Here is a 14,636-nt window from a genome sequence, read left to right as displayed (position 1 = left end):
TGTATATGTCACTTTTCACTACGACTGTATTAGGAATGTCCAATATTTTAGTATAAATATAGACCCTCTGCAGTGATAAAAAAAAATGTCCCCCTGAAAAAAAAACAGGTTTCCCGCCAACAGACAAGTATCTCTTACTGTTGGCAGGAATACAGCTCCCTCTGTCTTAATATGAAAAACAATTAATTCATTGCCAAAGGAAAAGGACAGAGAAGGCGACTAGTCACAGAATGAAGAGAAAGGAAACACTTGACTTAAGAAAAAACCTGCAGGTTTATTGAATCCTAGGACAGTACAGTATATATGTTATGACCTTGCATTGGTATTAAGTAGGCGCCTTAAGGAGAAGCAGTGTTTTTGATATTAATCGAACAAAAGACTGACAAATCAAACACATACACTAGGAGAGAGGTCTTTTGACTTCCCGTGCAATCACTTGACAAGAATACCTGCAGATCAATCACTTCCATTTCACAATCATTAAAATGGAATCTGGAATAATCAATCATTAATCAAGACCCACAGTACAGTTTAATAAGGCCATAACTCGGTCTTGGTCCATTTAGATAAAAATGAAAACACTGCGCACAAATAAGGTCACTAAAATGAGAGAAAATGGAAGTATGTAGTTTTAGAAAGCAAGTCGTCAAGCTGATGCGAGAGTAGTACCGAGGAGTGACTCTGTCCTGGTATGCTGGTCTGGGCGTATAGGGAAGCATTGGGTGTGTTTGCATTAGCGCATCGTGACAAACTCCTCAGATGAGGTGGGGTGAATGGCGACAGTCTTGTCAAAGTCTGCTTTGGTAGCACCCATTTTAATGGCCACGGAGAAGCCCTGCAGCATCTCGTCACAGCCCAGGCCCTGCATGTGCAGACCCACCACCTGTGGAGAAACCAGAACATTCAGAAAAATCACTGAAGTTGTTTGTGTTGAACACAGTAACACAAAAGCACATTGTCTAACACAAAGGTCACTTCCAAAACCCTGCAGAGATTAGATGTGGTTTACATAAGCTTAAAACAAGGATATCAAGTTTGACAAAGATAACAAACATCAATGTATCGATGTCATTTCCACATAGTGAAAGCAGGAGTACAAATCCTGGCGAAGAAAAAGATGGCCACACCCTAAACTCAAAAGTTTGATGCGTTATGAGAGTACATTGTTCTGGGCGGGGTTCTCCCCTTGTTCCCAGGGTTACATTTTCAGTAATATTGCAAGCTAGCTTAGCAGGTGATATTGAAAACAATGAAGGGAGATGTACATTTCAAATTGTGTTCAGGTGGTGTGGGTATATATAAAAAAACTGTCTTAACTAGAAGTGTGAGGGAGTAGATTTCAAGGAGTATAATCTCAGCGCTCAGCATTAGTTGGCCTGTGTCAACATGTTGAACAAGAAAAACTTATGTTGAACATATTTACCTTGTGAAAACATTAACCCTTTGATAGGTCTCCTTAATGCGTCATATTAAAAGCATATTGAGATGGGTAACAAAAGACCCTGTAAGTTCCAGTGTTGTGTGCAGTAAGATGCTGTAGCTGTAATTTGGAGAACAGTCGACTCCTACCTTCTCCTCCTTGCCCACACACACCAGCTTCATGACGCACTGACTCTTCCTGCTCGTGATGGCGTGATACATGGGAGTGAAAGAAGTCCTGTAGACCTTCACGTTCTCCTTCCCTCTGGATTTTATGGCCTCCTCTGTGACATAATGATTTAACAATTAAATAATTGTGGTCAGAGTAAAACCGGGATTAATTAGCGTCTGTATAAGCCACCACTTTAATCCAGAGTAACAGGATGTTTTTGCATTCAAAATGTAAATGGAACACTAGAAACATGATGTTCAACTTTGATTAAGAGATCAGTACCCACCTTCTGTGAGGCCCACCGTTCCGATGGGTGGGTGGCTGAACACCACAGTGGGAATACAGGAGTAGTCCAACTTGGAGTCCTTCTTGCCCTCAAACAGTCTGTGTGCCAGCTTTCTGCCTGCAGCTATGGCAACTGTCCAAACATGCAACATAACATCAGAGTGAATGTCCTCGGAAAACATTTCAGGTGCTCACAAAAGAATCGGAATCTTTATTCTAAAACCAGAAAAACAAGTACAAAGCAACACGTTTGCAGGATTCTTGCAGGAGTGTAGAAGCATGTCGGGCATGACTTCAAAGTTGAGGTCAAACCTCCAGCAACACTTTTATGATCTCTCAGGTATTAAAAAGCAAATATCTTATTTGGCTGTTGTAAACTAGCTACAGAGATTATGTATCATTGATGATACATGCACTTGGCAGCTGCAACAAACGCAAAAGTGCACAATCATTGATCAATGATTTAGCAATGTCTACTGCTCACTTATAGATGTCACTGAAAGGGAGAGGTCCTGAGTACTTTGCTTTAGTGTTAAATATGAGATTTGCAGTCAAATCATGGTCTGAATGTTTTTTAAAAGTTCAACCACATTACTACATTTTTTGTCAGAACACAGCTGAAAGGTTTCTTTGTCCATCCATCCATTATCTATACTGTTTATTCTGTTCAGTGTCGTGGGGGGGCTGGAGCCGACACCTGCTGTAACTGGGCGAGAGGCGGGGTGCACCCTGGATTGATCGGCAGTCAATCACAGGGCTGATACATAGAGACTGACAACCTTTCGCTCTCATATTCACTCACACCTACGGGCAATTTTAGAGTCACAAATGAACCTAACGAGCATGTCTTTGGACTGTGGGAGGAAGCTGGAGTACCCGGAGGGAACCAACCCATACACAGGGAGAACATGCAAACTCCACACAGAGAGGGCCCGTATGTCCAGACCGGGATTTGAATTTGAACCAGAAACCTTGCAGCTGTGAGGTGTCAGCTCTAGCAACACTGTGCACTCCGGTTTCTTTGACATGTTTTTTAATTTAGTATTTTAAATTAATATCTCCCTATCACAAGAATATCACCCCGGCCTTAAAAACAGTGAATACTTGGACTCCAAAGATTTATCACACATCATCAGTATGTGTCTTACAGGCCTTTTTCTTATTCAAATATTATGTAAATGTACTGGAAACTGTGCACAGCAGCAACCTCACAAAAAATGAAGTGTATCCTGTCATTAAAATACTTCTAACTCAAAACCAGACCAGAATCTGACTGGGTGATGACCTAAAGCTGCATTATCTGGTAATTCCAGTGCAGTTATTTGGGCTTAAATGTGTTTAAATTTGATTTATTTTCTTCATTTTCTTCACACGGGATTTACTTGCAGACCTGGCTTAAATGTCCTAAATACAACCTTTTAATAGGGTCTCTTGCAAAAGCATCCATACACCTATTTCACCGTACCAATATCAAAATACCTTCTTGACATAAAAACCAAGAGTTGATTTATTAAACTTGGATACCAAATACAATTAAAGCCTTTAACGCCCAAACTTGAATGTAGACATGATAACACAGTTTTTAGCACCATCAGTAAAAAGATTTGAGTTATTAGTGCAACTTCATACCAGGTGTGAGGAGAGCTCTTCCACAAACGTCTCCTACAGCGTAGATCCCTTGTCGGCTGGTGTTCTGAAACTCATCCACAATAATATGGCCTCTTTCATCCGTGTCCACACCCTGCAGACAGAGAGGAAACACCACATTTTAGTTGTTCTCTAAATGTGTTTCCCTTAAAAACTCTGATTCACTTTAACACACTTTAAAGCTCTGCTGCAATGCATAATGTTGTCTCTATTCTCTGCACTTGCGACAGAAAATTTAAATAAAGGAGTGAGCGACTGAGCAGAAATGTTTCCGTCTACAGGCAGTGACTCAACCCGCTCTGCAGGCTTGGAGCCGTAAATGTAAACAAGGAAATACAGAGAGAGGCAACTGCTGAAAAGAGTTATAATCACATAACTTTACAATCTAACTTCCCTCAATGTGATGCTTTCTTAACACAAACTTCCCTTAAGTGTTACAGTGCTATAGTGAGGTACAAACATCAGTTCAACTGCTCTAAATAGAAGAAAGTACTTAAACCTCTCCGAGAGCAGTTTTTAAATCTGTAACGTGCAGACATTGCACTCATCAAAGACGGTTGTGAAACACCACTGACTTAAGATGTTCCCATGCCTGTTTAATTTTGGGCTTCTTTTGTACAAGAGATGTCCGATAGTATGTTCTTAAAGCTAGTATTTTTATGCAGATGTGTATTAAGAAGACTTATGCTCATGTATAGAACAAGAACTTCACATCAATCTGCTGAACTGCTGTGATCTTAACCACAATAATACAGCCACTTTTTTCCCTTTGCAGACAAACAGTGGTGATAGGCTGAAGTCACTCTATTAGTTACTCTATTACTGATGGATATTTTTGGAACAATTTCCAGCACCATGAACTGCCACGATAGAATTTTCTATATCTTTTTCTGTCTAGGAACATCTGCTGATTTCATAGTATGTTGTAACCTCTGCACATTTCAGCATCCAGTTTAGAGTAAAACATCATGAAGAACACAGCAGACTGTTACCATCTCGCCGATGTTTAGTCCAGAGGTGTTGGGCTGCCTTCCGATGGCCCAGAGGAGGCAGTCCACCTCCTGGATGGTTCTGATCTTCTCCTCGTCGTTCTTCTTCTCCGGGTCTTTAGTGACCAGCGTCACCTCCAGCCCTCTGTCCGTTTTACACACAGACTTCACCTGAGAGTTCTTCCACAGATCTACACCAGAGTTTTGCAGTTCTTTGGTGCAGTTTGTGCTAATGAGGCTGTCAAAGTTCCTCAAAACCTGCAGAGAGGATATGAGAGTACATGGAGATCTCACACTTTACTTTTTAAAGTCCTCACTTAGCAGATGCTGCGATTCTGTGTGTGTCTTACTCCGGTCTGTCGAATAATGAGGGATGTTTTAGAGCCCAGGGTGGAAAGGATGCCTGCCAACTCCACTGCAATATAACCTGCACCCACGATCACACTGCGCCTGATTGGAGACCACAATATTTGAATCATAGGCACAAACTTTAAACATGGAATATACATTACAGAGACTGTACAGTCAACTTACTTTGGCAGAGTTTCAAGCTCAAAAAAGCCATCACTGGTAATGCCCAGATTTGCCCCTGACATGATGAAAAAAACACAATATATTGCACAGTTTCAATTTGGTTTAATTAATAGACTGAAGTAGAACAGCAGCTAAGATAATGTAGTACTTATGTGTCAAACCTGGAACTTCAGTTTCACTCAAAACAGAAGGCTGCCCTCCAGTGGCAATGAGGATGTGAGGAGCTGTATACTTTCTTCCGTTGACCTCCACAGTCGGCTCAGGATCGTTTGTAAACCTGGCATGGCCTTGAATGGTTTGGATTTTAGCCTAAAGTGGAGAAGATGTCATTCATTTCCATCCAATTACTTTCTTTTATTTTGAAAGTCATGTTAACAAACAAAATCCAGTGAAGACGATGAGAAAAAAACCTTCACAAACACACAGAAATAATAAAGATGATACAAATTTAAACTCACTTTGTCGAGATTGTTGCGATAAATGCGATTTAGGTGACTAACATAAGCGTCCCTTTTGGCCTTGAGGGTTCTGCAAACACAAGATAACAGATCAATGATGAGAGATTGTTTTTTTTACCCACTTTTGCACAAGGAAGAGCTGCCACTCAATTATGTTCAAATGACACCTTCAACTAAAACACATATTAAGGAAATCTAAAACCAGATCATTGTTGGTCCAACGAAAGGGTTCAACCATGACCCAGATACAGTGGGTTCATCTATGTCATGAAAGTGAACTGTGGGTAGTCCTGGTATATTCTGAACTTAAGACACATAACCAATATTTTCAGATACAAACACTGGTGTGAACTGTTTGGTAACTGAATAGATGTTATATTCAGTGGTGATGTCAGATAATAGTTTGACATGCAAAGTCTAAGTCCATACTTCCTTTATGTAATCTAAAAACACGGAAAACTTCTGCAACCCGAACCAGAATTTCCTGCCTTATCGAGGGAGTCAAACTGGCAACGATCAGCTCATAAATCTCTCCATCATCTTTTACAGCTCAGTGCAAAAATGATGCAGGAAGCCAAAAAGCATTTCCTGTCTTTATAAACAACACTCTGCATTCATGAACACGTGGGTTATACTATGTACTTCTGTTGCTATTCTCAGACTCAGTCTAGATTAGTGTACACTAAGGGAACATCTTTATACTCGTATATTCAGTATATTTGATGCATTTCATTTATTAGAGCTGGGAGCGACTAAAAAGGAACGAAGGAGGACACACATTGCACTAAAACACAACAAACTACAGCCTATAGACTTGAACCAAGAAAGTGCTTTGTACATGTTTTCAACTATATTGATTTACCTTGTTAATATTTTAACGTCTGCTTTTTTTGCAGAGAGCTGTTTCAATAAGGTAGTTAACAAATATAAAGGAAATACCGCTGATAGCTGTTGTTGTTCAGTTGGCCAAACTTTAACTTAAATTTAAAACAGCCACACCTTAAAATGACCTCCCAGCCCCGTCTTTCATTAGTGTTTAGTGATTAACTCCACTCCCTCCAGGGGCTTATCTTTAACAGTCACCTTGACTGAACTACACTGTGCACACACACATGAACACAAGTGTAGGGTTTATATTTCTGTTTATAGAGAAGTCCGCTGAGGTGAAGCAACAAAAGCTGTCGTGATTGAGAAGTCGCGCTGTGAAATGGATACAGCTTTGTTCCAGGAACAAACACAACAGGTTTCAACATGGCTCTTTGTAGTCGCAGTGAAAAAAGACACCAGCAGACAGTTGTGTAAGTGATACTTACTCCCAACTGAAACGGACATTTCCAACGTCATAGCCGTAATCATTGTGATCGTGGAGATACTCGGCATGAACTGCAGCATTCCACATAACCTGAGAGGGAAAGGTAAAATAAACTGGATTAACATTTAGGGATATTTGATGCATCTGAACACATTTTTATACCTCATAGTTGAAACATATTACAATAAGGATAGAAAAAGAAATGTACCTTTTTAGGGACGCAGCCAACATTGACCTGGAAAACATTCAAACACAGCAAATTAGCTCAGTGTCAGGTTTCACAAAAGGGTTGAAGCACAAGTTAAGTTAGAAGGAAAACGCTTTAGGAGGTCTGAACTCTATTCGCGCAGCCTTTAAAGTTTTAAATGAATACATCTGGGAATCAGTGGGCATCAAGAATAAAACCTACTTTTTTTCTCCTTATTATTATATTCCTAGCTAAGACTTGTATCTACTAAAAAACAGAGCTGATGATATAGCTAAAATCAGTTTGGTAAAATTAAGAACAATCACAAGAAACATAATAAGATCCAAGGTGGCGTTATGTCTGGGAAAGTTTTACAAAATAAAAAGAATCATTAAATGATTAGATTAAACTTCATACATAGCTTTAATGCACAGAAAAGGCAGCTAAGCGTGTCTGCAAATCAAATAAGCCTGTATTATACTGTACAAATAGTTGTATAAGATAATTGCCTAATTAAAAACCACAAGTGTGAAATGGATTTAGGCAATAAGAAAATCTGCAGCAATATCACTTCCCATTATCAACTTCCTTTCTGTTAGATCAACTGAAAAGTCAGGGTGGGGGTGAGCACAATATATTAACATCTATAATATACAATGCTTTACCATACAATCACATGGTAAATATAAGAGCCATAGCAACATGAGGATTACATCTGTTTCAAACAATTTGTAGCCTACTGTCCGTATGTCAGGGCCACTGACTGTATAATATATACATACAGTCAATGGTGAGGGCTATAATTATGGGCAGAGACGCTTTAAAATTCCAACAATGTTTGTTGTAAACAAAAAAACTTCCACAAAAGGAGTCCGGAGGCTTCGCAGTGAACCTGGCAACCGACATGCGTGTTAAAGCTGCAGAGGCGACAGTACAGTGACAGTGGTCGGGGAGGATAACAGTGAGGTTTTTGTATTTTTACTCACGCAGGTACCTCCGAGTTTGTGACTCTCGATCACGGCGGTGGCTGCACCGAGCTCCGACGCCCTCCGAGCGCCGGCCAGACCTCCAGACCCGCCGCCGATCACCAGGAAGTCGAACCGGGTGGTCTCGGTCGCCGTCGGGTCTGAGGCCATGCTTCTGCGGATAACTGCGTGTCTGCGAAAAGACGAGAAAAGTTGCTTTCTGAGGATGAAGCAGCAGGGAGCTTGCGTACGTGTTAGCTGGATTAATATTGCCATAACCAGGAAGCTCGCAGGCAGGCGTGTGTGTCGGACAAACGGCGAATGGGAGGGTCAAGTGAAAGCCAATGCTGTGTCATTATGAATTACAACAATGGTGTGTAAATCCCAGAAACTGTTTTCACAATAGTCATGGTGATCCTCACATGAGCTACAGTACGAGGGTCACAATAACAGGTTAATGAGAGCAAATTCTGCAACAAATATAAAGTTGGATTTAAGACATTTTAAGCTACTTAATTAAAAATGTTTTTAAATAAATGTAATCAAGACAACACCATGACCATGATTTGAATACTCTTCAGTATTAGTTATGAATATACTGTATTACTCACCTCGGTAATGTCCGTGACACTGACACAGTAGAAAGCAGTCTGCAGATCCTTATAAACAGCATGTTTCATTTGTTTTAGGGCATTTTAACAACATGCATCCACCCCGTACCGTTGTTTATCCCCCTCTTTCCACTCTCAGGCGATGGAGACCTATGGGTGAACTTCATTATCCTTCCATATACAAAAGCTTTAAAGCACTTCCTGTGTCACCGGGTGAAGTCACAAAATACAGACACGTTTGTACCAGCTGACGCGCTCAAACGCCCTCCTGTCTGACTATAACAACAAGCACGAATTATGTGGTCTTCGGGCATTTTGATTAAAAGCTGTAACGGCGACTTTAGAAATAGAAGACAAATCACAGCATTACGTTTTCTGTACGCATGTTTAGAATTAAGCGTAAATAATCACGGGAAATATAGGTGGTTTATTTTTTTTCTTCAAGAATAGCGCCTATCCTACGCCAAAATCGGTCCCTGTCAACAATCATAATGACAAATCGAATTTCCGGCTACGGCTTTCAAATTAAAATCTCACTCTTTCAAAAAACGCGCACCACAATGTTTTGTAGCGTATACGAGAGTTATGTACCGTGGACAATAAATACATAATATAACGATCACAAACAGGGAGGGGAATTATCTAGAAATGAAGAAAAACCACCCTATGAGTATTATTATTTATAATTCTAAACTGTTATTTTGAAGGCAAGAGTAACCATTTCCGGGAGCATTTTGGCTAGCTAGAAATGCATAGCGTCAAGCTGGGGCAAAGCTGCGCGGCTGACCGTGCTAACAACCGTTGGTATCACGTCCAAAGAAAGGATTTATTCACTAAAAACCACATAACAGAACAAAACGCTGCTACATAAATCTCATATAAGGTATGTGTGTGGGATTTGACTCTTTAGAAAATATAACTAGTTGAAATGCGGGCCGCTGTTTTCGCGAGCCCTCTGTTGTGGTTTGAGAGGGCCTTTTTTCTTGTGTTCAAAGGAAGACACAAGAAGGGAGGTGCAAATAGAGACGACTATATACAAATGTAGTTATCCCAGTCGTGCCTTTTGGTATGCCTGCAATCCGTGAAAACAACTGCTGCGGGGGTATAAAATACTGCATGGACTCTCTGTGTTCGGGGGGAGGGGCTTTACAGGCCTTGTCTGAATGTCAGCACTATGCCCTGCAAGGTTCACCCACTGACTTAACTGCTAAAACATTTTTCTCATGCTTTTCACAGAGAGAAGCTGTCAACACTGTATCTGCACGGCTGCATCAGCCTCTCTATGCCCTGAGGAATGCGCCGTGGACAACAGTATGTTATGGACAGTATGTTATGGATGCTAACTCCGCTGTGTGATTGCAGCCTTTAAATGCGAGGGACCAGATGAGAAGTAGACCTCATCTTTCAACATGAAGCCTGTCAGCTATCAAAGCATGCCATCATCTGTGAACAGTGGACATCCAAGTTTGGCTTTGGATCGTGTCTTAACTGCTTCCAATGTGATGTATTGTGAGAAATGTGGATTTGCTTCTACAGACCCCGCTGTTTTCAAGAAGCACAGTATCGAGCACATGGGGACAAGGTTTTACTGTTTTTACTGCAACAATGTCTCTTTTAGCGAGGCAGAGTTAAATGCCCACCTTAAGTTACACACTGCAAAGTATCCATTCAAATGTCCTCACTGTGGACAGGGCTACATGAGGAGGCTGTGCCTTGTCAAGCACATTGAGCGGCTGCATAGTAAAACTATTAGTCAAGTAGCTGCCAAGCCTGGCACGGACAAGAATCCACATGTTTCTGTCTCCAGTGCCTCACCAAGTGTGCCCGCTGCTGCTCCATCATCCCTTCGACCAACTGTTCGGGTGACATTGCCCACACCGAGGGTACCAGCTGTCAGACTGGGTAAAGATGAACAAAGAGGGAAAACACTGGACACAAATGCATCAAATGGCATTAATGGTAATGCAGAACTTTTGCCCCCTTTTAATGGACTCATTCAGCAGAACAGGGCTCTGACAGTGCCCCTTCCAGAGGAAGTAAACATCCCTGCTGGCTGTATGGTTGAACTTGTTGAGGTGCGGACTGTCAATGGGACAAAAGAGCTCAAACTGAGGCTCGTCTCTCAACAAGAAAATGAGTCGGTGATAAAAGACTCCAGGACCACAGTCTTTGAAAACACTGCACTAGGAAAGCCTCTATCTTCCACATTTGATCACCCAAACACAGCTAAGTCTGTGAGTTTGGGGATGTGCACAGTTAACAGGAAACCTCATGAAATGAAGAATGTAAATGTGGAGCTTCCTACTGTTGTTCCAGTTAATATTTACAGAAACCTGCCGAACCAAGTAAGCAAAGACAAAAATGGATTCAAAAGAACATCACATGAAATAATCGACTTAGAAGGTAACTCGGGCATTCCAAACAAGGTTTCCAAAACCATCTTCAATCCTGTAAGAGAGGGAAATAATGGGATCAAAGTTACTCAAAGAGAAAGTGTGAACCATAACGCAGCTCTGCCAACTGTTACCTCCACCAGGGTGCCAAACAGGCTGCCCGGCAACCTACATCCAGAAAACATGGGAGCATGTGTTTCTCGGAGAGGAGCAGATCAGAGAAATAATGTAATTCCACAGCAGGCTAATAGTACCCCACCACGGAGGACAAGTGATACAAAAAGTGTTCCTCGAGACATGTCGATGGCTGTGAAGCTGGAACCCGGGCTCCGTCTCAACAACAACACGGCCTTAAACATGAAAAAAGAGGCGGTGGGCTCTAACCAGCAGAGTTCAAAATCAGCGTCTCCTTCCTTGCGTGTTTCCACAGTTTCAGCTCTCCAAGTAAGACCTCCGGCAATTTCAGTTTGTACGGAAAAGGTTGCTAATCCATCTTTTTCAGCGCACAGGGCAATAACTGAGTCCTCATCGGCCAAAACACCTGCGCTTTCTAATGGCACCAACTCAAAGATCTCGGCTTGGACACAGGAAGTCAGATTAAACGAGAGGCATAGGGAGAGGGACTTGCCAGAACCAGAGAGTTTTCCAGTCATCTCTTCTGTGTTTTCATTAAGTCAACAACCAGAGGACGTGCAAGGCTCCATTCAGCCGCTGGTAATGGCTGCTCTGCGGGGTATAGTGATGAATAAAAGTTCTGGTTGTACAAACCGAGGTAACAACAACATAACAAATGGCACAGATCTGGTAAGAGAGCTCCCAACATTGCAGCACTGTGTCCAGTTGGCCTCAAAAGATGGACCCTTACCTCGCAATCTTTTATTGTCATGCCAGACCAGTGAGTCAGTAAAAGTAGAGGAGCCGGATAAGAGCATTAAGAGCCCTCCTGATCTCGGCAGCAATCATATCCATGTCAAGGAGGAAAAAAAGTGCACAATGCTGACAGACAACACTAAACAAAGTCAAACTCTGGATTTAAAACCTTCACCAAAGGAGAAGTCCCTTTCTACAGTTGATGTAGATGCTTCTAGGACTGTGGAGCGTCTTCAGGAAACAGGGAAAACTGTGCAGGACATCCCAAAGTTCCTGACTGTCTCTCTGAAGCGGGTGCAAGTCGGCGTTTGGAAACAGAGCAAGAAGGGACTTAAACTCAGAATATCCAAATGTAAGACTCAGGGACATATTGGCAGCCTAAGCGACTGCACAGTTATCTACCCAATGCCGCTGAAGGAGGACCAACTGGTGAAACGACCGGGACCAAACCAGCCTGTGGTGGTGCTCAATCACCCAAGGCCCAGGGCCTCCATACCGGCGGTGAGGGAGGACACTTCATCTGACACAGGAGCCTCCGAGGTGGCTCCAAAGTGCCAAATCTTAAAAATGAGGCTGAGCAAAGTGATGGGGCAGAAGTATGAGGTAATGGGCTGCACTGTCGGAGTCTTCTCATGAATTTATCGGACAACATCGATAAATTTGAAGTGTAAATTCATAATGAGATGACAAGTATTACAATGGGAGATGTTGACTTGAAAATATACACAATACTAGGGCAGTTATTTTCTTTATTCTAGAATAAAAGTATCAGACGATGGACATCTGAGTACCACTGAGCATTATGTTACACACGTTATTTATATAGGCATGGGATATGGAATATTTTAAGGAGCAACGCAGTGCGACTGTTGGAGTGAACACGGAACATCTGCTGGAGTCGATTGCAGTCAGGAATAAACATGTTGAGTTGTGTTTCCGCAGTTTGAGAAGCCAGTAGATCTGTTGAGTAATCAGTGCATGTTGTTTACTCAAACATACAGTGTTTATTTTTCTGTTTGCCTCGGCGATGTTTCAGTCGGCCCCTCTTAAGATACAAACTGAAGGTGCAGTACACATAAAACATTTGAATATTTTTTTATAATGCCATTAACGTCAGATGTGGGTTGAGCCTCAAATGCAATATTAAGCACTGAGTACAAAGAAAATGACTTATTGAGGGTTAATCCACATCTTTCTGTCGTTAATACCCAGATTAACACAATTTTTAAATTTCCCGTCAGCGATGGACAAAGAGCACTTGAGCAATTGTCTACAATGTTTTGCTTTTTCGACATCCCCTTCTCTGTTTCTGCATCCCAAAAGTCAACGTTTTAAAGCAACAAAGCACGTCTTATTTCAAAAACCCTCCAAATTCGCCCACAAAAATGTAACTTGCTCAATGATCGCAGCCGATTACAAACGTGTATCACTCGGTTTCCTTTCACCCATGATGTGTCGGAAGACAACACAGCAAGGTGTAAATAAGTACCGTAAGCTAGGCATACACACTGTTAGTCAGTGTGGACGTGTTGTGATTCACTGGGTGTTAGAGTAATGGAAGGTTTCCTTCATGTGCAGTGAAATGAAATGTTGACATTGGTGTTTATGGAATGTGCCTCAGTTTCCCACCAGTATTTTCCACCTTGCTGGAGTGTTTTTGACGTAACCAGTCGACTGATCTCCTAAATGCACTGTTAGTTTTGCTTTCTGTGAGGTGAGAAGTAGAAGCTGAGATTTGGACTTTTCCTGATATTCCTTTATCCAGACGGATACAAAAAAAGACCCGTACTTATAGCTGCCTCCTGTTTAAATCTAATTTTACATGTAAGGTGTTTGTTTTTATGTCAATGTTTTATTAATAACGGATTTTTTGTGATTCATTAATTTGATTCTACAATTCACACAACAAGTGTTACCGCTGAAAAGTCCTCTTGGATTATTGTTTCTCCTTGTGCCATACAGTTAAAGAATATATAGCCTCTCTGCAAAGGAAGGTGGAGCTCTCAAAGTAAGGGGTTAAACCAGAAACAGGTTTATAACACTATGAAAGCCACTTACCTGTATTCTTGTTATCTTGCTGCCATGTACATACCTAGTGACTCAGTGGAGGTGGGGGGGGCCCTTGAAAACCTGTATATTTCCCCATCCATTATTTGATCCAGAAACCTTTCAGATCCGTCTCTCCTCTGAAGACAGCATTACACCTGTATGTTCTTGTTTATAATGTTACGATGTATACAACACGAGACCTATGGTTATATTTCTAGGACTCTGGCGACCACAGTTTTATTGTGTATATACATTTTGCTCACAGACAGATTTTATCATGTATATACTTATAAATAGAGAACCTGCTGACTGTTGTTCATACTAACAGCTGTTGCTTTTCCTTCCTCACGCTGCGGCGTCTCACGCTGCGGTGGACTCTTTGTTGTATATAACTATTTAAATGTCTTTAAGGGTGTTTCAGTTCCCTCTGAATGTCCTGCTTTGCCTTTCATACACTCATTTGTTCAAGAAATATTCATGTTCCAGTTCAAATGTTTTTTTTTATTATTTGTTGTCAGTATTGTGCACCATGCTTTTATAATAATGATTGTGTAACTCCTTTTTTTCTATTAAAACAAAGGAAACGTTACAGTCTGTTTTCTTTTCAGCAGACGTGTCTTACATGAAATGCTCACGGTAAGGTCTCACAATCTCAGCAGAGGACTATAACAGGAAGTGCATTACCTACTAAGTAACAATTAAGCTACTGTTGTTTCCAATTCATGCCGCAGTTTCCTGCTACTTC

At 41.4% G+C, this 14,636-nt stretch overlaps 2 protein-coding genes across 3 annotated transcripts; one reads left to right on the top strand and one right to left on the bottom strand.

Annotated features, from left to right (window-relative positions):
• Positions 1 to 254: 254 nt before the first annotated feature.
• gsr (glutathione reductase) lies at positions 255 to 8,777 on the bottom strand. Of its 2 annotated transcripts, XM_069669565.1 has the most exons (13): positions 8,580 to 8,777; positions 7,990 to 8,161; positions 7,025 to 7,051; positions 6,818 to 6,906; positions 5,505 to 5,574; positions 5,208 to 5,355; positions 5,047 to 5,101; positions 4,863 to 4,962; positions 4,516 to 4,770; positions 3,506 to 3,617; positions 1,878 to 2,009; positions 1,570 to 1,703; positions 255 to 883 (listed from the first exon to the last, which is right to left on the bottom strand). In XM_069669565.1, exons 1-13 carry the CDS (start codon positions 8,639 to 8,641, stop codon positions 734 to 736), a joined length of 1,506 nt encoding a protein of 501 aa, XP_069525666.1. In that variant the 5' UTR covers positions 8,642 to 8,777; the 3' UTR covers positions 255 to 733. The 2 variants fall into 2 exon arrangements, with proteins under 2 accessions (XP_069525666.1, XP_069525665.1); XM_069669564.1 differs by lacking the exon at positions 8,580 to 8,777 and having other exon boundaries at positions 7,990 to 8,245.
• Positions 8,778 to 9,988: 1,211 nt separating this feature from the next.
• Positions 9,989 to 14,480, top strand: LOC138598174 (zinc finger protein 518B). The gene has a single exon (XM_069669886.1). It carries the CDS (start codon positions 9,989 to 9,991, stop codon positions 12,476 to 12,478), a length of 2,490 nt encoding a protein of 829 aa, XP_069525987.1. The 3' UTR covers positions 12,479 to 14,480.
• Positions 14,481 to 14,636: the final 156 nt, after the last annotated feature.

The sequence above is a fragment of the Semicossyphus pulcher genome, unplaced genomic scaffold, assembly GCF_022749685.1.
Source record: "Semicossyphus pulcher isolate SPU_LCO1_2020_fin unplaced genomic scaffold, fSemPul1.0.p SCAF_2, whole genome shotgun sequence".
NCBI lineage: Eukaryota > Metazoa > Chordata > Actinopteri > Labriformes > Labridae > Semicossyphus > Semicossyphus pulcher.
The sequence above is the reverse complement of the archived record's forward strand: the minus strand, read 5'-3'. Positions and strand labels throughout refer to the sequence as shown.